Source organism: Dipteris shenzhenensis, chromosome 6 (genome assembly GCF_047967505.1).
Source record: "Dipteris shenzhenensis isolate YYH24624 ecotype China chromosome 6, Dip_SZ_1.0, whole genome shotgun sequence".
Lineage (NCBI taxonomy): Eukaryota > Viridiplantae > Streptophyta > Polypodiopsida > Gleicheniales > Dipteridaceae > Dipteris > Dipteris shenzhenensis.
Genome location: NC_141601.1, coordinates 50,132,597 through 50,156,033, shown reverse-complemented (window position 1 = coordinate 50,156,033; position 23,437 = coordinate 50,132,597). Strand labels below are relative to the sequence as shown.

Below are 23,437 nucleotides of genomic sequence, written 5' to 3'. Positions count from 1 at the left end.
GCTTAGCATGTTTTCTTTTCACCAAGTTGACTTTTTGGAAAGGACTTGAATTTGGGAAAAAAAGACATCATCACACCTTCAACCCCTGGTTCTCCAAACCTGAGAACATAATCTAAGGGCCATGGGCTGATAAGAAAAAGGGGTGAGCAAAGGGACAGATCTCTGGAACATGAAAATAAAGGCTACTAACTGGGAAGAGGTTCAAGTTACATGTGGTCAGGAAAGGTTTCTGTTTACCGGTCTGCAAGATAATTGTCCAGATTGCACCACATCAAAAATGGGGCAATACCAATCGACTGCATTCAGCTGATCCAGGGACTTCCCATTCTTTGAATCATCAGACGCTAGTGTGAACCATGACTTCTGCCATTCCTCAACCTCCTTACAGAAGATAGAAAATCTTAAGGGATTCAATATAGAGGTAAAGATGTACTTCAACATAGGTCTGGCTGAAATGGGAGCTGTCCTCATTGGTTTAGTTAATGAGTACTCATTTACTCTGGTATTTCAGAGAGACGTGTATACCCTCAGACTGACATAGAAAAAGTCACCGAATTTTCATGAAATTTGCACCATTGGTTACAGGGTAGGGAAAAGATGTTTGGTAAGAGTGCAATACTCCAACAAATACTCTCCTGAATTCCTCAAACCTGAACATCCTAGGCTCGCAAGTTTTTGATAGCAACACAAGAGACACCTTTGATATGTTTCTTGGTCATGGTTTGCAAGAAGTAAAACTTGTTTACAGAAGTTCATGGGTTAAGGGACTTTTGAAAGGAGCTTGGATTATGTCACACTAGGTTTTGATTGCCTTTGTAATCGACCCAATACAATGCAAAAGGTGTTCAACTTAAAGAAACATGATACAAGTAAACTACTGAATCTGAGCTTCTAACATTTGATCAAACAGTCACACAACTTCAGGAGTCCCGCCACTGCTCTGCACCAGAATTCAACTTGTTTATAAAAAAATGATACAACCAAAAAATTCAGATTTTAGATGTATAGGTTGAACAACCACGCTTCAAAGTGGACATCTGATATGCATCAGCTTGACATATAGATTGTGAAAGCTGTCCCCTCTCGAAACCACTAATAACTCATTGGCAGAAGAAAGCCCTGATCTCATTAAGAGCACTTGAGACAATCCTAGAAGACACTTATAGCTCATCATGCAAACTGATGTTATTTATCACCACAGGGGACTTTGGTTGGAAATGTTCATCTGTATCCACCTCTTCTATTTCCTGCAAAATACCCACAAATAAGAGACAGCAATACTATAGGGAACCTTGCTCCATACAATTGAATGCTACAACATTCCAAAGAACTACAAGATTCAGGTGAAGAGCTTGTAGCAAATACCTGAACAACATCCTCTCCTCGGACCACTCTTCCAAAGACAAGGAGTTTGTCATCTAGATGAGGTATCGCAGTTGTCGTGATAAAGAGTTCGAACCCGTAAGAATCAGCATGAGTCTTCGATGTTGCCAACATAAATGGCTCATGTTTCAAACTACACATGCACCATTCAAGGTCAATACAGATTCTTCATTGTCACCTTGACTAGAATGAAACTACTATTGACGATACAAACTTGCATGACCAGCTATATCTCTCAATCCCTCTATTTTTTCATGATCTTCAGAACAGAGAGGGATAACTCGTCAAGTTAAATGCCTCAACTGCAGCTGTTAAAACAAATCTTCCACAATATCCTACAAAGCAATACCTGGCCTCCAGCTCATCATTCAAGTGACCGCCTTGTGTCCAATCTTCTCTTGTCCCTGCTCTTTCAGGGTCACCTCCTTGAATCATAAAGTGCTTTATGACTCTATGAAAAGGTCGCCCATTGTAGTACCCCTCTTGGCTATGCACAATAACTCCGACAGATCAGACCTTACGTCCTACTTTCTATTTACAAGATGTCATTATCACTTGTATTTTATTGATGTAAAATAATTCGGCTTAAGTGGAGTTGCAGATTAAAAGTACGAAACAAAAAACCATGGCAGGTAAAATCAGCCTAAAAGAAAACTGCAGCAAACATAAAAGTAACTCCCATAACACGAGAACAGTTTCTTTCCATCAAATAAAACACCAATTACAAGAGATCTATCTTGTATTGGAGAAAGGTCCAAGAAGGCCTAATTCAGAATAACCTTGTTCCTCTAGGGAAGGAAGGAGGGTGGGATTGATCAAATATTGACATTACAAGTTTTGTACCAGCATGAAGTCCCCGCTGATCCAAAAATTTCACATCCACAATCTTTGTAATAATGTATATGTAACATGTGAAGAAACATTTGATGGACAGATGCATTTGAGCAGACCAAGGTGAATACATCTATAAAGGAAATGAATACATACTATTTGCATTTCAAAGGAGGCATTATTTGGAATAGTTCAAGGCCTCGTGGCACTCTCAGGCAGATCAGCAGCTTGGTCAGGGTACAGTTGAAGAAAAGCACTCCTAAAAAGCATTGCCATTGAGACTCAACAATGTACATTCTGTCTGTTCTGCACTTTCACATTGGCTTCTGTAGCATTTGTGGTATTAGCAACAAGGTGCACTTGTCTTCCCTTCTTGACCCCTACTCTCAGAATTCAAGCTTCTGGGGTAAGTGCCAGTGCCAGAAGTATTATACAAGTTCTCACAAAAATGTAATACTTTTCCACACTAAAAATTTAGAGCGATTTAAAAATACATGTAACAATTTACAAAATATTGGTAGCCATCTTCTATCCTTAACCAACCGAGGGAATTGGTCCCCCGGACAGCATAAATAAGTTCCACCACTCAAATTGTCAGCTCAGACGATGATCTCCATCCCTTTTTTGGTGTTTTGGGCTTTGGGGCTCCACATGGACAGACTACCTCCTTTCCAGTATAGCATTGATGCGCCATTTCTCCCGCTCAGATACCATGAGATCAATCATGGTCATACGCGAAGACCTTCTACAGCTACACACATTCAGGACCTGGTTGGCACCTAGTAAAGCTCAACTTCTATAGAGATCACTGCTTGCACATTGACGGCTTTATTGATCCTCCAGAATATACTCGGATTCAGCTCCCCCTCTCATTGAGGATCTCTATTAGGCAGTTTTGGGTTTCATCCCATTGATTCCGTATCAAGAATAGGCGAGCTGAGGGAGTACCCAAGGAGGATTTGCACCTTGTGTGATCTATAGGAGATCAAATCAAAGGAGCTTTTCATCTTCACGTGCCCAATGTACTATGAGATCCGACGCCGCTACTATTGAGGTTCACTATCACTATGTCAGAGAGCGATTATCAGCAGGTGATATTCAGTTGTCTTATGTTCCCATTGAAGACAACTTGGCATATCTTTTTACGAAGGCTCTACCGCAACCTAAGATGAAGGCTCTTGAAACCGGCCTCTAATCACTCAAAGGACAATGAAACTAAACCTTTAATCACTTCAACACTTATTTACAGCTCACAAAGCATATATCACAACCATTAACCATTGCATGATCACCATTTGGCATTTACCCATTTGTTCACAAACAAAACCACTGAAAAAGGGATCGAGGCTAGAATGCCCCTACTCAACAAACATAGACAAGTGCACCCGATTGGCCCCAAACACCTTTCGGTATTTCTTTATATTTCACAATGAAATGATTACGAGTTGCATCTCGGAGACCTTCCCTGCAACTGAGCACGCAGCCCTAATTCACTCAGTCTTCGCAAGGCTTTCAAGCATAGAACACCATCACATAAGTGCACTTAACCCATAGGCTCAATCCAAAGGCATTCTCTTTTCCGAGTGCAATTCCATTGACTGTCCAGATGCAATCACATTACACCCCAGCTACACTCTCTTTGAGTGGTTTCCAGATGGCATTCACAAAGCTTTCAAAGCTCCAAAATAAAATCAGCAAAGTACCCAACCAAAGAATGACTCATGTAGCACTGCCTGGGCACCTATGAACCAAGAAAGAGACCACGAGGCCAACCAATAGCTTATGGCAAAAAGAAATTGCAGCAGCAAAATCACAACTCACTAAGTCCTGAAAACTCGAACCAAGTCCTCAATCACCAAGAGGACATAGTAGCCGATGCCCAATTGCATTCTTAGCCAAAGAGAAGTGCAAAGGCATAAAGAAAGAGCATTTACAAGAGCCGACGAGCAAGAATTCCACTGAAAAATGTGAAAAGAATCACTTCTGTTGCAAAGGGAGTTCTTGGGCTCAAAAGAAGCGTGCTTCAGAGAGGAATGCATTTAGAAGGTTTTGGAGAAGTTTCATCGCTGAAAAGTTCTCCAAAACTGAGAAAAACCAATCAACCAGCGCATGGGACCACTTGAAATTCAACAGAAAGCTGTAGCTTTGCAAGAGGAGAGGCCCAAGAAGCTGTAGAAGCAAAAAGGTCCAAAAAAAGCCACTTTTGCAAATTCGACCAGCAAAAGAAGTGCTCAGTTCTGCCTGTTCTACCAAACGCACAGAGAGAGAAGCATATCACTGTGAAGGGAAGGCAAAGGGGAAGCCATCGGGCCAAACGGAAGTCGAGGAATTCAAACGGGTGAGGAGTTATGAAGAAAAACGAAACTCAACTGAAGGAAGCTGAAAAACCAGTCCAAAATCTCAACAAAGGGAGATGATGAGAGAGAAAACCACACATGTGAAGTTTAGAAGGCCCAGGAAGGCCCAAGAATGGCAGGAGCATGTAGAAGGCACTAGAGCCACCTGGATCTCTAGGGGGGCCATTGAAGGTACATGGCCCTCTAGGGGGCTCATTAAAAATGCCACATCATCATTTTCCAACAACCACTCTTTTAATTCCTTGAAATGCCTTTGAGCCTAGGGATTAATTACACTTATGTGCTAGGCACCATGCCGCGTTTAATTACACATTATTAAGCCCACGCTTGGACTTTTAAAACCAAATTTATCACAGTCTTGTAGTACATTAAAGTACTTAGAATTTCACGCCCTCGTGACATACCCCTCTCTTGAAACAGCAAACCACAACTTGCTCCCCTAAAACACAGGAGCGAGCATGAAATATACCATGAAAGAGTATACAAGAAAGCCGCAGATATAGTATACAGAGATAGTGAAAATATGGCTAGGAGAGACATGCATCCATCCATACACACTGCTCAAAATCTATGTGATCCTCGGCGATTTAATAGTCAAGATGCATCAATATCATGAAGTCTCACAGCAGAAATATTGTCAGCTCAGTATCTCGGATGAAACATACAGTGTCATCAAGCGACCTCATGAAATCACGATGAGCCCATCTGTACTGAGGGAGTAGAGGTGCTACCCCCCTCCTGAACACCAGGTAATGCTCCAAACGCTCGCTCTGTTGAACTACCTATAGAAGCCCAGACCGCAGTCGACTCTAACTCGAAAGCATCAAGGTAAAGCTGCAATATCCCAAGTGAATCTGCCAGTTCACCTTCCTCCATCCATTTCGCATCGAGTGATGGGTAATTTTAAAATTTTACCAAGTAACGACGAATAACTTTATCCTTGAGCTTTCTATCTCTATGTGCCAGAATCTGCTCTGGGACCAAAAGTTCATCCTATTCTTCCACTTCAGGCTGTACCTCGTCAGATAAATCCTCGGGAACATCTCCATGATATTGCTTTAACAAGCTCACATGAAAGGCATTATGTATCTTCCAATGCAGAGGCAACTTCAACCTGTAAACTACCTCGTTTATCTTTTCAGAAACCTAGAAAGGACCATAGTGACGCATGTTCAGCTTTGTGTACAACCTTTCCTTGCCTTTCTTATTTTTCAGCCTTGCCTTCTGAAAACACAGCAAAACCCATTCACCTTCTGTGAATACCAATTCCCTATGGTACTTATCTGCTGCTCTTTTCTGCGCGTCCTGACTTCTTTGCAAGGCATATTTGATCTTCTTGTAAGCCTCTTCAAGGCTTTCCACAAAACGATCAGCTTCGAAGATTTTCTCTTTTGTATGCAAAATGGGAGGTATCTTCCTGACACCTTCCACTATTTCAAAAGGTGCTTTACCTGTGGATGTGTGCACCGTATTATTCCAGCAAAGGCAAATAATGCTCCCATTTGCTTTTGTAGTCTTAGACATAGCATTTAAACATATCCACGATGGTAGAGTTTTCCTGCTCCAATTGTCCATCAGACTGAGGGTGAAAAGCTGACGAAAAATTCAGCGTAGTGCCCATATTTTCAAACAACCCTCTCCAAAAGAGGCTGGTCATCCTCGGATCTCTATCACTGATTATGGATTCAGGCATCCCATGATACTTGAAGACATGCTGTAGAAACAATTTGGCCATTTGATCTGCTGTAATTTTCTTTCTTACTGGCACAAAGTGGGCTTGTTTGCTAAACCTGCAAATTATTGTCCACAATCCATCATGTCCAGTAGGAGTACGTGGAAGATCAAACACAAAATCCATAGCTATGCTTTGCCATGGTCTAATCCGGAACTGGCAAAGGGTGTAATAACCCAGGTGCCTTCTACCTGTCAAACTTTGCTTTCTAACAAACCATGCATGTTCTCACATATTCTTCCACATCTTTCCTCAAAGATGGCCAATAAAAGTATTGCTCCACTGCTGTAATTGTCGCTGTAATTCCCCTATGTCCTGCATATGGAGGAGCATGACTTTCCATTATGACTTTCTATCGCATTTGATCAGTGACACAGAGTCGTCCATGCATCAAAATGAAACCCTCTTTCAACATATAGTAATCATGCCTTTGACCATCAGAAAGCTGATCATAAATAGTTGAAAAAACAGCATCATTAACATACTGATCTTTCATCACATCTAACACATTGTTATAAGCAATGCTCACTGCTGAAACATTGGGTTTCTTGGAGACTACTTCAGGGTGTGGTTTCCTGGAAAGTGCATCAGCCACGACATTTTGTTACCCGGCACATGTACAATTTGAAAATGAAACATTGAGAGGAAGTTAGCCCATCTCATGTGCTTTTCAAATAATTTTCTCTACGTGAGAAAATATCTAAGTGACTAATGATTTGTCTGCACATAAAAATCAACTCCAAGAAGGTAATGTTTCCATGTGGTCAAAATGTATCACTGCTAACATTTCCTTCTCGTATGTCTGCAAGTACAATTCAGCATCTTTGAGAACTCTACTCTCATATGCAACCACTTTGTCATCCTACATCAAAGTGCCTCCTATGCTGTTCCCACATGCATCACAAGTTACAGCAAAGGGTTTTGCAAGATCTGGCAAGATAACAGAACACAACTTTTGCTTCAGCTCTTCAAAAGTTGCATTTGCCTTTGGTCCCCATCGAAACGGTACAGCTTTCTTCTGTAAAGCATGCAAGGGAGAAGCAATTTCTGCAAAGTACTTTATAAATCTCCGATAGTATGAACACAACCCAAGGAAGCTTTTGACTTCATGCAGATTTTTCAGAATTGGCCAACTCCTTATGGCCTTAACTTTTGCAGGATCCATCTTGACTCCATCCTTTGACACTATATGACTGAGAAAATGAATCTCATGCATAAAGAACTCACTTTTCTTGGTGTTTATTAACAGCTTGTGTCTTCTCAACTCTTGAAACACAATAGTGAGATGTTTCATGTGCTCCTACTCATTTTTAGAGAACACAATGATGTCATCAAAGAAAGTGCCCACAAACTTTCTGAGTGCTCTAAAAATTTTGTCCATCATTCTATTGAAAGTAGCAGGTGCATTAGTTAAACCAAAAGGCATCACAAGGAACTCATATAAGCCAAATGAAGTGCGAAAGGCAGTCTTGTAGACATCTTTGTTGGGGTAAGTATGATCAAGGGCTTGCTCTATGGTGCATGGGTGCATCTAGGGGAGTCACATGTGTGTTTGTGTGTGTTGTAAAGGCACATCAAGTGCTATGATGTGTCTAGTGTGTGACCTAAGTGATGATGTAAGACAAAGGCAATCCCACGGATGTAGGAATTGATTCCCACTGATGTACGGACTGATTGCCACTATGTAGGGAAGGTATTACCTTCTCACCTTTTCTATAAGAGAGAGTCCTCTCTCTCACAATCATAACAGAGATCTACCATCTTTCTTTCATTGTGCTCTCACACCTCTTGCGAGATGCATCTATTCTATCCTACAGGATCCTACAAATGGTATCAGAGCTTTAGGTTCTAGATCTAATCTAGCCTAGCCTAGCATTAGATGCTATCTCCAGCATAAACTACAAGTTTCTTCATCTTCTCCATTTTCCTCCTCCTTCCCAAAATCTTTGAGAGCTCTGTTCTCTACCTACAAACGACCATTGCCCAAACCCTCTGAGCTGCAAACTCCTCTTGTATGGGCGAACTTCCAGCTGCAAACTTTTGGTGAAATTTCGACTGTACATGAAACGCCAACACTCACACTCTCTGACAAAATTTCGCACAATGCCGCCTCTGTGCTTATCCTTCTATCAATTCCTCTGAGCGCGAGCTGCATGACACTGAAGGGAACCTGCTATTGAAATCTGAGCTCATTTGGACAAGGAATGAAGGCGCAACAGACGACAAACCAGTCGGTCTTCTCAAGCTTTGCTATGGCGACCTGATGCAACATTGCACCTCTCCTTGCTGGTAGCCCTTCTCTGGTATAAGGCCCTTCTTCCTGCGTAAAAATCGCCTTGAATAGAGCTATGAGCTGTGAGAATTGCGCCCTCCAAGTTCAGGTCTCTGTTTTGGACAGTTTTGACAATGTTGTGAGTTTGATGCTACATTAGATGCTACTTTAGCATTTCTGATGTTTTAAAGTATTGAATAGCTTCAATACAACTATGGCTACACCTTTGCTTTAAGTTGCTACACCTGGATTTGCTTGGAATGCTTTCATTTAGCCACCTCTATGAAGCATGCAAGTGAAAGCATCATTTCCATTATGTTTTGTAGTATGGAATTTGGTTACAAGTCTTTGCTACTCTAAATGCTTGTATTTTGAAGCTCTTCAACTCTTTCTAGCCTTGTAAGAGAGTAGACACTGCCCATTTTGGGTTAGACCCTCTCATGGCTACCATCTTGAATATGGATAAGTTCAATGGTAAAGGCTTTCACACATGGCAGATGAAGATTAAGTTTGCATTGATGAGGGAAAACCTCTGGGGGCTTGTCAAACCTGCTTCAACTACTTCTTCAACAGCCTCTAATGCTAGAGAATCCTCAGCTCCGACACATCCGGCAAGAGATCCTGCTAGAGAGGAGAAAGCCTATGGCATCATTGCCCTTGGCTTAGGAGATGACTATATTTATCACATTTCTGATTGAGTCTCCTTCTGAAGCTTGGCAGAAGCTTGACATTAGTTTTGGTGCTAGCTCTCACATCTCAAAATTGTCACTTAAGATTGCTTTCTTTGAATTGAAGATGACTAGTGGCACTCCTTTGGCTGCCCATGTCAATTATATGCGGAGTCTCATGACTCAACTTGCTTCTATCAACTCTCCAATCACTACAGATGATGGCTCAAAAGTATGCCTGAAGATTATGATCATGTTGTTACCACTCTGAAAAATCTTCATAATCCTACTCTTGAAGGTCTTATTACTGCTCTTCGAGAAGAAGAAAGGCACATGGAACTCCAGAGAGGCAATGACACAGCCTATGCCATAAAAATTCAAAGGGGCAAGTTTTCACCTTGCAAACATTGTGGGAAGACTAATCACCTCTCAAAAGACTGCTTCAAGATCAATCCATGCAAACATTGTGGCAAAAACAATCACCATGAAAAGTATTGTAGAGCCAAAAAGGAAGAAGCTACAAAGTCAGAAACTGCCAATCTACTTTCATTTGATGAGTCTCCACATGATAAAGACTATGCTTTTTCGGCACTTTGTCTTTTTTGTTTATCATCACTTGGTCAAAATTTTGAGGTTCTCTGCCTAGAGTAGTACTCCAAAAAGAATATGTTATGTAAATCACCTCTGGTCACCATATGATGTAGACCATGTGATATGTGTTTTCACTATCCCATTTATGTAAAACTCACACCCTTGGGAACCCTTGCTAGCATGAGATCCTGGCCATAGTAATCCTTGACCACCATGAGATGGCATGAGAAACTATGAGACTAGATGAATCCTTGACACTGCTAGATTCATACCTAGGCTTAGGCATTAAGGAGGGGTGCAATGAAGCCGTGTCTGGTTAGTGAACAGTTTGAGAGCCCTTTTGTTTAGAGATTGTAACATTGGTATCAGAGCTAGCACTAGGTTTGTGGAAGAGAAACGTTACAAGCTTTAGCAATCAAAAGACCATGATATGCTCCTCTTGATTATCACCCACCTGTGATACGACTCTTCTAGTGCACATGTAGCTAAACAGTAGGCTTTATGCTATTTATGCTTGGCTGAACCATGAATGCAATGATGCTTGGCTACTGCTTGCTTGCCTTTATAGCTTAACGGTGATCTATGCAATCCCTTGAGGGGGGTTTGTTGGGGTAAGTATGATCAAGGGCTTGCTCTATGGTGCATGTGTGCATCTAGGGGAGTCACATGTGTGTTTGTGTGTGTTGTAAAGGCACATCAAGTGCTATGATGTGTCTAATGTGTGACCTAAGTGATGATGTAAGACAAAGGCAATCCCACTGATGTAGGAATTGATTCCCACTGATGTACGGGCTGATTGCCACTATGTAAGAAAGGTATTACCTTCTTCCCTTTTCTATAAGAGAGAGTCCTCTCTCTCACAATCATAACAGAGATCTATCATCTTTCTTTCATTGTGCTCTCACACCGCTTGCAAGATGCATCTATTCTATCCTACGGGATCCTACAATCTTCAGGCCGTATCCTTATCTGATGGTATCCACTTTTAAGGTCAATACGACTGAACATTGAGGAACCTTCCAACCGATCCAACATATCATCAATGCGTGGAATTGGAAAACGGTTCTTTTTTTTTTTTTTTTGCCGAAAAAACAGTGCTAATTATATTACTTCGAGAACAAAATACAAGAGGTCAGCTTATAGCTGACGGGCTGCGTTCACAAACCGGACGCAGCCCTAAAAGGTAGCATAATAAATCATACTCTCACGGAGGGATATGCTGAGTGTGAATGAACAGCCATCGGGGTGGTGAGTAGTGCCACCGAAGGCCCTGCGTAGTCTGCTCGAAGAAGAGGCTCTGTGTGTCCCAAGCCTGGAGGAAGCGTCTCCGCTTCTCCTGACCAGCCCGGGAGTCTCCCTGAATCTGGTCCCACTGGCCTCTGAGGGTATGAATAATCTCACTCCATATCTCCGCCATGATCTGGGCAATCGATAAGGAAGTGCCACCGAGGATCTGCGCGCAGCGCGAGGTCCAGATGTGCCATCCTGTAATGCTGCTGATAATCTCCCAGACTGGCTGTCTCTCCCGAACTCCTGTATCAGCCTCTGCTAGGTGCTGTGGGATACCCTCGAGCGGCCCCCACGTCCCCTGTGTGATAAGGAAGGTGGGGTCCTGCTGGCATGCCTCGAACAAGTGATGAAGACCGGGTGCGGTGCTGCACCAACAGAACGCGCCCCAAGTGATCACTCCTAGCTCTGGTGCTGCGCGGGTAAGAAGCCCGAAGGTCCACCTCCACACTTCCTGGGCGCGCCTGCAGCTCCACAGGCAGTGTTTTGGTGACTCCTCGTCCGCATGGCAAATCTGACAGCAACCGTCCTGGCCTATCTGCCTCAACCAGCTCCCCACTGGAAGACCTTTGTGGGCAAGAAGCCACAGGAAGTATGAGATCTTCCGCGGCCGCCAGCTCTCCCACAAGGCCTTCCAGAATGCCTGCAAAAAGAACCTGGAAATACCCTGTGCGTACCAGCTAGGTCGCTGGGTGGGGGGGCGGCTCTGCATCCTCCCGAGAACTCGCCTGCCCAGAGTCGTGCTGTAAGCGAAGAAGGAAGTCGGCCCCTGTCCTGTCACAATCTCTGGCCACCACCACTCTCCTGGGTCCCACTCAAGCTCTGACAAGGCCCGCCCCTCCCATAGCCAAAGACGCCAAAGCTGCAACTGGTCCTGCTCGATACTAGGGTCGGTACACCAGCCTTCCCCAGAAGGCCTACGACCCTAACCCTCTGCCACGGGAGTAGGGGGGCGATGAGCGCATCCTCTCTCCTGAGTCGTCCATCCCCTGAAACCGCGAAGAAGGCGATAGAGGAGTCATCCAAACGTCCTGCGACCACCAGTGGGATGCCACGGGGGGTGAACTGTCCCAGCCACCGGGTGTCTCCAGGCATGAGGACCTGAGGCTCAGGTGGAGCCAACCAAGCGGCTGGGATCGCTCCGTCAATCTCCGTGCGTCTCGCCTGGACTCCACGTGCACCTCCAGCTGCGACTGCAAGATCGGTCATCTCCAGATGTCTGTACGTATCCCTCCAAACTCGAAGGGACCGGGCTGGCCCCCTCATCCAGCAAACGGTTCTTAATTGTGACTTTATTCAAAGTCCTATAATCAATACACATTCTCCAACTGACATCCTTCTTTTGCACAAGCAACACAGGGAAACAGTGAGAAGAATTACTTTGTGTATTAATCCCTTTTCCAAGAGTTCCTTCACTTGTGACATTATGTCTTCCTGTTGTGCCTTACTGACACGATAGGGAGGTATATTAGGCAGTGAGCTTCCTAAAATTATATCAATTTGATGATCCTCGAGCCTCTTGAAAGGTAATTCTTGAGGAAGTGCATCTGAGAAACAATCCTGAAAATCTGAAATAAAAGCAGCCCTTTCTCTATCTAAAGCAGAAAGAGTAGAGCCTTCCTGAACTGGTTGGCTATCCTCTTTAACAAAAATCAAGTACGCTAAAATATGACGCTTTATTACATTGGAAATACAAGAAGCTGAAACTACAAGGATGGACTTCCCTTTCAACTTTACATCAAGTACATGATTTTTGTCTCTATGAGTTAAAGAAATCTTCTTGCTTCTCATCTGCACATCAACCCCCACCCTGTACATCTAAGGCATCCCAAGCAAAGCATCACACTCTGGCAAAGGCATAATGTAGAAGTCCTCTGCATCCTGATATCCTTGGATATGCATCCTCAACTTGCCAATGATAGAAGTGACAGGTGTGTTGAGTTCAGGGTTGGCCATATCACACATGCCGGATGGCCCCATTTCCTCAGGCTTGATGCCAAGCCTTCCTGCCATATCAGGAGTCATGAAATTCGCCTTTGCCCCAGAATCAAAGAAAAACGATTTCTGATTTTTCCCCATGCTCTGCACATCTCAATCTTTTTTGTTTCCTCTTCATCATGTGCATGTGGCAAACTCCCAATCACATCTGGAATAAGTCCTGCGGAAGGTTTAGGCCTTTTGCCCTTCCGATCAGCCTGTTTATCATCATTCTTATCATCATCTAACCTGTCTCTTTTCTTGGATGGGCAACCATAAGAGCCGTGTCCCTCTCCTTTGCATATAAAACATTTGTTTTGCTCCATGAGTGACTTTTTCTCTTCAACAGATAACTTGGTACGGGGCTGTTTATTAGGCTGTCCACGCCTTTGACCAGCTTTGAATTAGGCTTTTCCTCCCTTTATTTTCAGATTTGATGTCCTTCTTATCTTGGTGTTTGGCAATCCGTTTGCTGTCTTCTTTCTTACTATCCATAAAGCCCAAATTCTTCTCCTGCATCCATGCATATGCTGTCCTTGCATTCTCAATTAATTGAGTCATAGAACCCACCTTGGTTTTGATGCAATAATCACGTAGCTCACTAGGCAATCCACAACAGTACCTCTCTATTTGCTCTTTCAAACAAACATGCCTGTAAGAGCTCAATGGCAGCAAAACATTCCAAAACCTTTCAAAAGTAGCAGGTGCATCTCCATGAAGCATAAGGTTAAATTCCAGCCAAGTAGCACGTGCATCTCCATGAAGCATAAGGTTGGTGTACCACTTAAGTGCATTGCCTTTCAAAAATGTGACAACCTTCCTCATCTTGGATGCTTCTGTAAACAAACTGTTAGAAATGACCCAACAGAGGGTATGCACAGCGGAAGACTTATAGTGATGCCCAGGAGCTCACACAGTGTGGTGTGGGTGTGGAATCACAAACTTCTTTACTTAATGTGCATCACATAGATGTGCAAACTCATCAATAGACAATGAACCAGCCAAATAGAGAAACCACCAAAATATATATTTCCGTCCAAAACTATGGACACAATACAAGAGAGATAGATCTAGAGTCCCACCAATGGTGTGGTCCTCTGATCTTACCACAAGGTCCTTCTCCTATCTACTGGCTATCTCTAGACTCGAGCCCGCATTGTGTGGATAAAAATGAAAAAATGCTTTTCACTTGTTGCATGTTGATGGGTGAGTGCATAGCTATGTACATAGCTAGTTGGTAGTGGAAATGAACTATGGACACCCTCATGAAGGACTCCACACTGATGATATACTTTCTTGAGATGGTCGGTACTTCCACAGGGACTTCTGGGAGATAATGAAGTGCAGTGTAGGTGCACCAGACAATCCAAAGCATGGTATTCAGAGTGTGACGGAGTTTTGTTGTGGGATGACATGTACTCTTCATGGTTGTCCTGAATCCCTTTTTGATGAGGGCATGAGCATTTTTTTGTTGTGGTTTTCTTGAAAATCCATTGAGTCGAGATGGTGTTCACCACATGTGGTAGTCTGGGCAACTAAATGCTAAGTGTTGGAGGCATGCAAGTGATTGAATGCCTAGCTAGAACCATATGGGCATTAAGAGCCTTGGTATAGTTTGAAGGAAGGATTGAGAGAGTGGTAAAAAGCATGGGATGACATGGCTGATTTTTGGAGAAGAGAAGCATGCATGCACGTGGCTACGTGATAGGAAAGGAAGCCTCTAGTCATGAGCTGGTGGAACGTGAAGATGGCAACTATGAAGGTGGCACAGGGATCCTGGACGGAGGAAGATCTGGTTTAGAAGCTTCACGTGAAGGAGAGGCTCTTCTGGATGAAGGCGACGGCTAGAAGGAGCTCAGAAGGAGCTTGGAGACCGGGGGGCGCTAGGCAATCACAAGGAGGGAGGCTGCAGTGATGGAAGGAGAGCACCGAGGGAGAGGAGAACGAGTAGGAGGAGCTCATGGTTGGATCGGGGCCGAAAGCTTCTGAAAGGGGATCGCGCTGCTGCAGGGGGGCTCCTCTTGATAGAGCTTGGAGAGCTGGAGAGGCGTCGCTACTGAAGGAAGCTCTGAGGAGGAGAACTGTGATCGGAGGGGGGGTCTCTGACGACGTGTCTTGGTGCAGAAAGACTTCTAGGTGCTCAGTGATGATGAGCACAAAGGAGCTTGTGGCGCTTACAAAGGTCATGTTTTCTGAGTAGTGGGCTGTGTGTTGATAGTGTGGTTGAAGGATAGCTTGCTGACGGTGGGTGCAACCGGAAGCTGGAGGTGTGAATTGGGAGCACCAAAGAGCAGCTGTGCGTGTACTCGAGAAGAAGGAAATTGGCGTTTCAGCTTGGCATGCAAGGTAGCGACAAGATCGAGAGAAGGCGGACAGGGTGGAGGAGGTAGGTGCATGCTTTGCCGAGGGAGTCATCTGCTGGAACTATGCGAGCTGAAGAGAGGACTTGAGATGTCAGAGAGCACGTACTGAATAGCAGGAGAGGCTGTGGTAGTTGGTTGAGACGGAAGCTTCGGGACTTGACTGAAAGCTACGTAAAAGAGGTGGAGTGCAAAGCAGCTGTGCATGAGCTCGAGGATGGAAGGAAACTAAAGACCAGGAAGAGCAGGGGAAACTCGGTGGGAGCGTATAAGGAGGTGAAGGATTGCACAAGGAGGAAGAGAGGATCTCAGATGACGGATGTCGTGCCTGCTCAGAACAGGAGGTGAGTGATGGAGGAGAGGAGCGCGGTGGTCCAGAAAGGAGCATTGTGAGCTCACAGGGAGGTCACATGAAGAGGAGACCATGGAGCTTGGTCGTCAGAGCAAGAGAAGCCATAGCCTCGATCATGATTTTGAATTTTGAGAGAGGAAGAGGACTACTATAGGAACACCTTGGTAGGATCTTGAAAGAGGTCATCTTTTTCTTGATGGGAATTGCATGAAGAAGGTGCCGGAAGTGTTGTAAAGAGAGCATGGGCTTGCATTAGTTACGGGTTGAAGGCAAAGAGGCCTTGCCAGGCAGGATATCAAGATCTCCAAGGGTGGCGAACTGTGATATGGGAGCGTAGTGCACGTCAGATTTCCTTTAGTCCATAAGGAGCTTGTGGATGGTTGTCCGATGAGTTATGGGATTGGATGCAGTAAGAATCTGAATGCTTTGTGAGCTTGAGCTCAGTCATCAGTAGGAGCTTGTGTTGGGCTGTGTAGTCCATTGAGTTTTTTTTTAGGTTGTCTGGCTTCCGGGAAAATGTAGCCAGTGTATGAATTAAATGTGTAGAGACAATGATGTTGAATGAATGCCTTTTAACTTCTAGTGGTATTGGCCAATATATCTGCTGAATGTAGAGGGGTGTAGAGACAAGGATGTTGAATGAAAGTTTTTTCCTTGTGATTGTGTTATTCGGGTGTTTTAAACGTGGATGAGGGTGGCTGTCAAGGCGGATTAGGCTCTACTGCTTTTGTCCATCCACGTTTTGGTGCCTCCACGGAGGAAGTTCACTTCAGTTTACAAGACTGAAAGACCCGACCAGTCTGCCCCAAAACCAGCCCTTTCAGGGCTCCAAAACTAGGGCCCTTTGGCCCACACTTCTAGGGCTTTTGGCCCTCCAATCTAGGCAAGGGCCCAGCCTATATAAGGCATGCCACTGCCCACTGTCAGCCCCATTTGCTGCTCTACCAGGCCTGCTGGTTCTGCCCTCTGCCAGGTTCTCTCCAGCCATGCGTGCAGCGCCATACACTGCTGATGTCATCGCGTCTTGCCAAATCAGATCTAGGACTTGCTGTCCCCGCCATCTGCACTGTAATTCGCGCCATCTATTGCAGCCTTCTTCTCTTGTGAGGTGCTGCCCATGTGGCAGCCCCCTCTCTCTCTATTCTCTGGGCATCTTCTGTCCTAGGTCTCCCTCCCCCATGCTCTCCTCATTTGGGGGCTTACAGATGGGGAGGTGACCTTTCCAACACAAACCCCCAAGAAATGCAGCATCAAACTGTTGAAGGAACGTGAGGGCTTTGTACATGTCCTGTACTCCATTATATGAATCAAACTTGACATGAGAACCACCATCCTTAAATTCTTTATATACATTTGATGTTGCCTGTCCCAAAGATGGCTGTATTTTTGCAGCATTCCCTTCACTAGGGAGAGCCATGCTTGGCTGAACATTAGGCATGGGAGCATGTGCTGTGGCTTGCATGCCTGGCTGCAATCCCACATTGCCATACATGGCTTGCTTTCTATGCCCAGTTGGCGGTGAAATCAACATAGCATCAAAGATAGAATCTGTACCAAAATATTTAGTTTGTTCCCTCAAATATGGCTGAGGTGGCTGAGCCACATTTATGGACTGCACATTATTATTTTGAGGAGTAAAAGTACCCAGACCAAGGCCTTGTGCTGGCTGCTCATACTGTTGCACTAGCTGTACTTTTTGTACCTCTTTCTCAAGTACTCTTTTGGGGGATTCCTCTCTCTTGGAAGTCACTTTCTGAGTCATTTTTTATGGCTGTCCCTCATGGGAAACTGATGCATGAGTGTGCTGTCCACCATGAGAAGCTGATGCATGTGTGTACTCACTCTTTCCGTGCCTCTGCTTTCTTGATTTCTTCCTCTTCTTGGCATTTGTTTGCACAATCTAAGCCAAGTTTTGAGTCAGCTGAGTCAAAGCAGTCACTGCACTTGCAAGCTATGCATTCAATATAGTAGCATCATCTGACTCACTACTACAACTTGTATCACCGTTAAGCTGAGTTGTAGCTTCATGTGTGGCCTGCTCAAAAGGCATTTGTTGTGCTCCTTGCAGCTGTACACTCGCTGGATCATTAAGGCTTTCCTGCCTTCTCCTTTGAGGAGTTGTGGAGCTCCCTTGCTCATGGGTACTCACCATGTTTATGGCTGTAATATTCGGCCTGCTCAAAAGGCATTTGTTGTGCTCCCTGCAGCTGTGCACTAGCTAGATCATTAAGGCTTTCCTGCCTTCTCCTTTGAGGAGTTGTGGAGCTCCCTTGCTCATGGGTACTCACCATGTTTATGGCTGTAATATTCAGCTGTCAAAAAGTGCAACAAAGATATCCTTCCACCAAACTACCGCGGCCCACCTCTTGAGGAAGAGTGTGGTATCCCGGTAATGGAATCAATGAAACCGGCCTCTAATCACTCAGAGGGCGGTGGAACTAAACCTTTAATCACTTCAACTACAACTCACAAAGCATATATCACAACCATTAACCATTGCATGATCACCATTTGGCATTTACCCATTTGTTCACAAACAAAACCACTGAAAAAGGGATGGAGGCTAGAATACACCTACTCAACAAACATAGACAAGTGCACTCGATTGGCCCCAAACACCGTGGCGTCCCTTTTGGTATTTCTTTATATTTCACAGTGAAATGATTACAAGTTGCATCTGGGAGACCTTCCTTGCAACTGAGCATGCAGTCCCAATTCATTGAGCCTTCGCAAAGCTTTCAAGCATAGAACACCATCACATAAGTGCACTTAACCCATAGGCTCAATCCAAAGGCATTCTCTTTTCCAAGTGCAATTCCATTGGCTGCCCAAATGCAATCAGACTGCACCCCAGCTGCACTCTCTTTGAGTGGTTTCCAGATGGCATTCACAAAGCTTTTCAAAGCTCCAAAATAAAATCAGCAAAGTACCCAACCAAAGAATGACTCATGTAGCACTGCTTGGACACCTGTGAACCAAGAAAGAGGCGACACACGAGGCCAACCAATAGCTTATGGCAAAAAGAAATTGCAGCAGCAAAATCACAACTCACCAAGCCCTAAAAACTCGAACCAAGTCCTCAATCGCCAAGAGGACATAGTAGCCAATGCCCAATTGCATTCTCAGCCAAAGAGAAGTGCAAAGGCATGAAACAAGAGCCGACCAGCAAGAATTCCACTGAAAAATGCAAAAAGAAGCACTTCTGTTGCGAAGAAGTAGGAGTTCTTGGGCTCAAAAGGAGCGTGCTTTATAGAGAAATGCATTGAGAAGGTTTTGAAGAAGTTTCATCGCCGCCGCAAAGTCCTCCAAAACTGAGAAAACCCAATCAACCAATGCATGGGACCACTCGAAATTCAACAGAAAGCTGTAGCTTTGCAAGAGGAGAGGCCCAAGAGGCTGTAGAAGCAAAAAGGTCCAAAAAAAGCCACTTTTGCAAATTCGACCAGCAAAAGAAGTGCTCAGCTCTGCCCGTTCTACCAAACGCATGGAGGGTAAAGCATATCACTGCGAAGGGGAGACAGAGGGGAAGCCATTGGGCCAAACGCAAGTCGAGGAATCCAAACAGGTGAGGAGTTATGAAGAAAAACGGAATTCAGCTAAAGGAGGCTGAAAAACCAGTCCAAAATCTCAACAAAGGGAGAAGATGAGAGAGAAACCCACACATGTGAAGTTTAGAAGGCCCAGGAAGGTCCAGGAATGGCAAAGGAGCATGTAGAAGGCACTAGAGCCACCTGGAACTCTAGGGGGGCCACTGAAGGTACATGGCCCTCTAGGGAGCCCATTACAAATGCCACATCATCATTTCCCAACAACCACTCTTTTAATTCCTTGGAATGCCTTTGGACCTAGGGATTAATTACGCTTATGTGCTAGGCACCATGCCATATTTAATAACACATTATTTAGACTTTTAAAACCAAAGTTATCACAGTCTTGTAGTACATTAAAGTATTTAGAATTTCACGCCCCCGTGACAGCTCTACCTCCCCTGCCTTCACATCTTGCATCACTGATTTTACTGTAGCACCCCTCCCTCCCGGGGCTGATCATACCTATCTTTTCTTTAGCATTTCCACTCCCTGTCGCACAGCACCCTCCACCCCACTGAGTTCTTACTCCACCTATCATAATATACGCTTCGACCGCGATCACTCACCTACTTACTCTTGCCGTCTATACATACTTCTTGATTATATTGACTTCATACCCCTATTAGAGGATCATGTTGCTCTGGTCACCCGCTACTACACGAGGTTGCCCTTCACACTTTCCCTCACACCACCCGCTCCACCCGCCCACCACCCCCTGGGACCATACCCTGTAATGTCCCAAGATGTCATGTCATGATTGGACATGTCATGTCCAAGATTTGTGCATCAATGCTTGATTCCGAGATCAGCAGATTTGCGGAGTGTCAAGGACTTAGAGCAGTAGGACAGGCCGGATTCCGGCATGATCATGGAACCATGGACCACATTCTTACGCTCAGGTGTATCAGCGAGGAGGCGAGGGCACGAAAGCATAGGGTTTACTGTTGCTTTGTCAATTTCTGCAAGGCATTTGACACGGTTCCGAGAGCCTGCCTCATACGGTGCCTACACGATTTGGATTATGACAGAAGATCATTTGGTCTATCATGGCACTTTACGAGAGAGTTTCAGGCACAGTCCGGGTACGCTCTGGGAGGACAAACGAGATCATGAGCACTATTGGGGTCAAACAAGGGTGTCCATTATCACCAACCTTGTTTGGCCTTACGCAGATGACATGGCTCTTTTGTCTTCCTCAGCAGAGGAGCTCTAGAGACACCTTGACGCACTATAGTCCTTTTGTGAGTCTCGTGATATGAAGGTCAACTTGGATAAAACCAAGGTTATGATCTTCAATACATCTCGAGCCGTCATGCGCCAAGAGCAGTTCACATTTGATGAGTCACCTGTTGAGATAGTTTCATCATACACTTATCTTGGGGTTGTCTTTTCCAAGCCCATCTTCACTATGAGACCCGCGATGCAGGCACACTTGGGCAGAGGATATGTTAGAAATGACCCAACAGAGGGTACGCACAGCGGAAGACTAATAGTAATGCCCAGGAGCTCACACAGTGTGGTGTGGGGTGTGGAATCACAAACTTCTTTAACTTATGTGCATAGAATAGATGTCCAGACTCATCAATAGACAATGAACCAACCAGATAGAGAAACCACCAAAATAATATATTTCCGTCCAAAGCTATGGACACAATACAAAAGAGATAGATCCAGAGTCCCACCAATGGTGTGGTCCTCTGATCTTACCACAAGGTACTTCTCCTATCTGCTGGCTATCTCTAGACTCGAGCCCGCGTGCTCCTTGTCAAGCTTCTGTAGACTTGGTCACCGTGCCTTGATCTCTAAACCTTGCTGCCCTGGATGTCAGCCTAGGTGTGCAGCCCTAACTCAGCTTGTCTGCAGCTCTTCAGCCTCCTATACACCTCCTAGATGTAGGCCCTATAGGTGCTGATCTGCTGCTCCAGTCTGCTGAGGCTCTGCTGCTCCAGATGATGTGGAATGCGGCCAAAAGCCTCTACTTTTATAGGCCCCAAGGGGCTGGCAAAAAACCGACCAGTCAGGCTGCCTATGGCCGACCCAAACAGGCCGACCACTGACCTGGTCTGCCTATAAATGCCCCTTTAGGGCTCTCTTTTCTAGGGCCTGTGGCCCACACTTCAAGGCTGGGTCCAGCCCCTAGTTCTGCCCAATAGCTGGCCTGGTTGGCTAGCTCCAACCAGCCCTAACCAGCCAGTTCTATGGCTGACACTCCTGCGGGTTCCCCCCGCCATTAATGCGCCATGTGCTGGCCTTGTTACTGCAGACACCTGTTGCAAGCGCCTCTTCTTCTGGATCACCACGCAATCATGCTCCTCATCAGATCCTTTCTGCCAGGGCAGATCCAAGTCATCCTGCTTTGACAGCTGCCCACATGGCAGACTGTGTGCTGCCCATGTGGCAGCCTCTGCCCTTTCTGTGTGCTGCCCATGTGGCAGACCCAGTATCCCCTGGTCTACCTCCCCCATGCTCTCCTCATATGGGGGCTTACAGATGAGGAGGTTACCATTCCAACAGGATATGCTTCATTGGCCAGACTAGAGAGGCAATGCTTCCGCTCGCACTTTCAGGATCCACGAACCAAGGGGTTGCTTTTTGACTCCTTGGTCTGTCCAACGAGGATGTATGGCAGCCCATGTTGAGAGCCAGACTTGTCCGATACAGAGTGGGCCCGTGTGGAGCGGCTACAAGTTCTCATGTTATCACGGATGATTCGTGGTAAGCCATCCGTTCCTCACCAGATCTTTCAGGCTGAGTTTGGATCACCCCCATTACAGCTAGATGCTGCATTTCAGTTCACGTATCTGTACCGAGTTAGGGAGTATGGGGATTACACCTCTGGGCGTAGCAGGCTACCATGGCTAGCATTGTCCTCTTCTATGGCACCTTCAGCAAGAGGGGACCAGAGGTGTTGGTATGCAAGGATAGAGAGATGGTTTGAGCGATTGGGCTCCACATGGATAGACTACCTCCCTTCCAGTACAGCATAAATGCTCCATTTTCTCCCCTCCTATCACACGAGGTCAACCAAGTTATCCATGAGGATCTCTTACAACTACACACATTCCGGACTTGGTTGGGACTGAGTGAACTCCCAGTGAAGCTTAGCTTCTACAGAGATCACTGCTTACATACATAGGAGGGTTTCATTGACCCCCCAGAATACACACAGATCTACTTACCCCACTCACTGAGGATCTCTATTAGGTAGTTCCGGGTCTCTTCACATATACTTCGTATTGAGAGTAGCAGAGCAAAGCGACTACCCAAGGAGAGGCACATATGCACATTATGTGACATGCAGAAGGTTGAGAGAGGAGCACTTCATCTTCAGGTGTCCTGTTCACTATGAGTTCCGAGGGCGTTTATACTACCTCTTCAGAGTATTGGCCCGATTCCTCTCCTACCCAGACCAGCGATGTTTGGCAAGCTTCATTATGAGGTACTGACACCGCTTCGAGCACGGAGACAGGAGCAGACTTTTTCCTTGGCTGATCCCTCTCAGAGCTCTATCACGGATTTTTTCCAGCCAGATCACATGGACCTCCACAAGATGAGGCCTCGACATGATCGTGACCTGACAGCTCAAATAGAGGGTGACACATAGATTACACTTGGGGATATCCCCTCCCTGTTTAGAGTCAGAGCCCGACTGACAGGGGTCACGGTTGCCCTGGTTAGGCGCAAAGCTATGACCAGGAGACATGCCGGGGCCACACCCGTGAGTGGCCAGCACTCTATCGCCAATTTCATGCCTCCATTGCCTCATCCACCCAGATGCCCTAATGATGATGATGATGAGATTGATATATAGTCGACCACCAACATGACTATGTACTTAGGACTTAGTATTATCATTCCGCATTTTTTGCATTTTGCATTGGTGTGGATGCTCATATAGTAGCTCCACCACCACAGCTCGTTTGTACCAGGTTTTCCACAGTCTCATAGACCCATCCATCTTCTAAAGACTTTAATAAACTCTCTCTCTCTCTCTCTCTCTCTCTCTCTCTCTCTCTCTCTCTCTCTACTAGCCCCTC

At 45.2% G+C, this 23,437-nt stretch overlaps 1 protein-coding gene across 1 annotated transcript in view; it reads right to left on the bottom strand.

Annotated features, from left to right (window-relative positions):
* Nucleotides 1-729: 729 nt before the first annotated feature.
* The window catches only part of LOC147901294 (Cyclophilin-like peptidyl-prolyl cis-trans isomerase family protein), a 67,012-nt gene continuing 44,304 nt past the window's right edge, over nucleotides 730-23,437 (bottom strand). The window contains exons 5-7 of the mRNA XM_087375910.1: nucleotides 1,733-1,870; nucleotides 1,366-1,516; nucleotides 730-1,247 (exon numbers count right to left, since the gene is read on the bottom strand). Of these exons, the coding sequence (XP_087232036.1) occupies nucleotides 1,161-1,247; nucleotides 1,366-1,516; nucleotides 1,733-1,870 (376 nt within the window). The 3' untranslated portion in view covers nucleotides 730-1,160. The remainder of the gene's footprint in view (nucleotides 1,248-1,365; nucleotides 1,517-1,732; nucleotides 1,871-23,437) is intronic.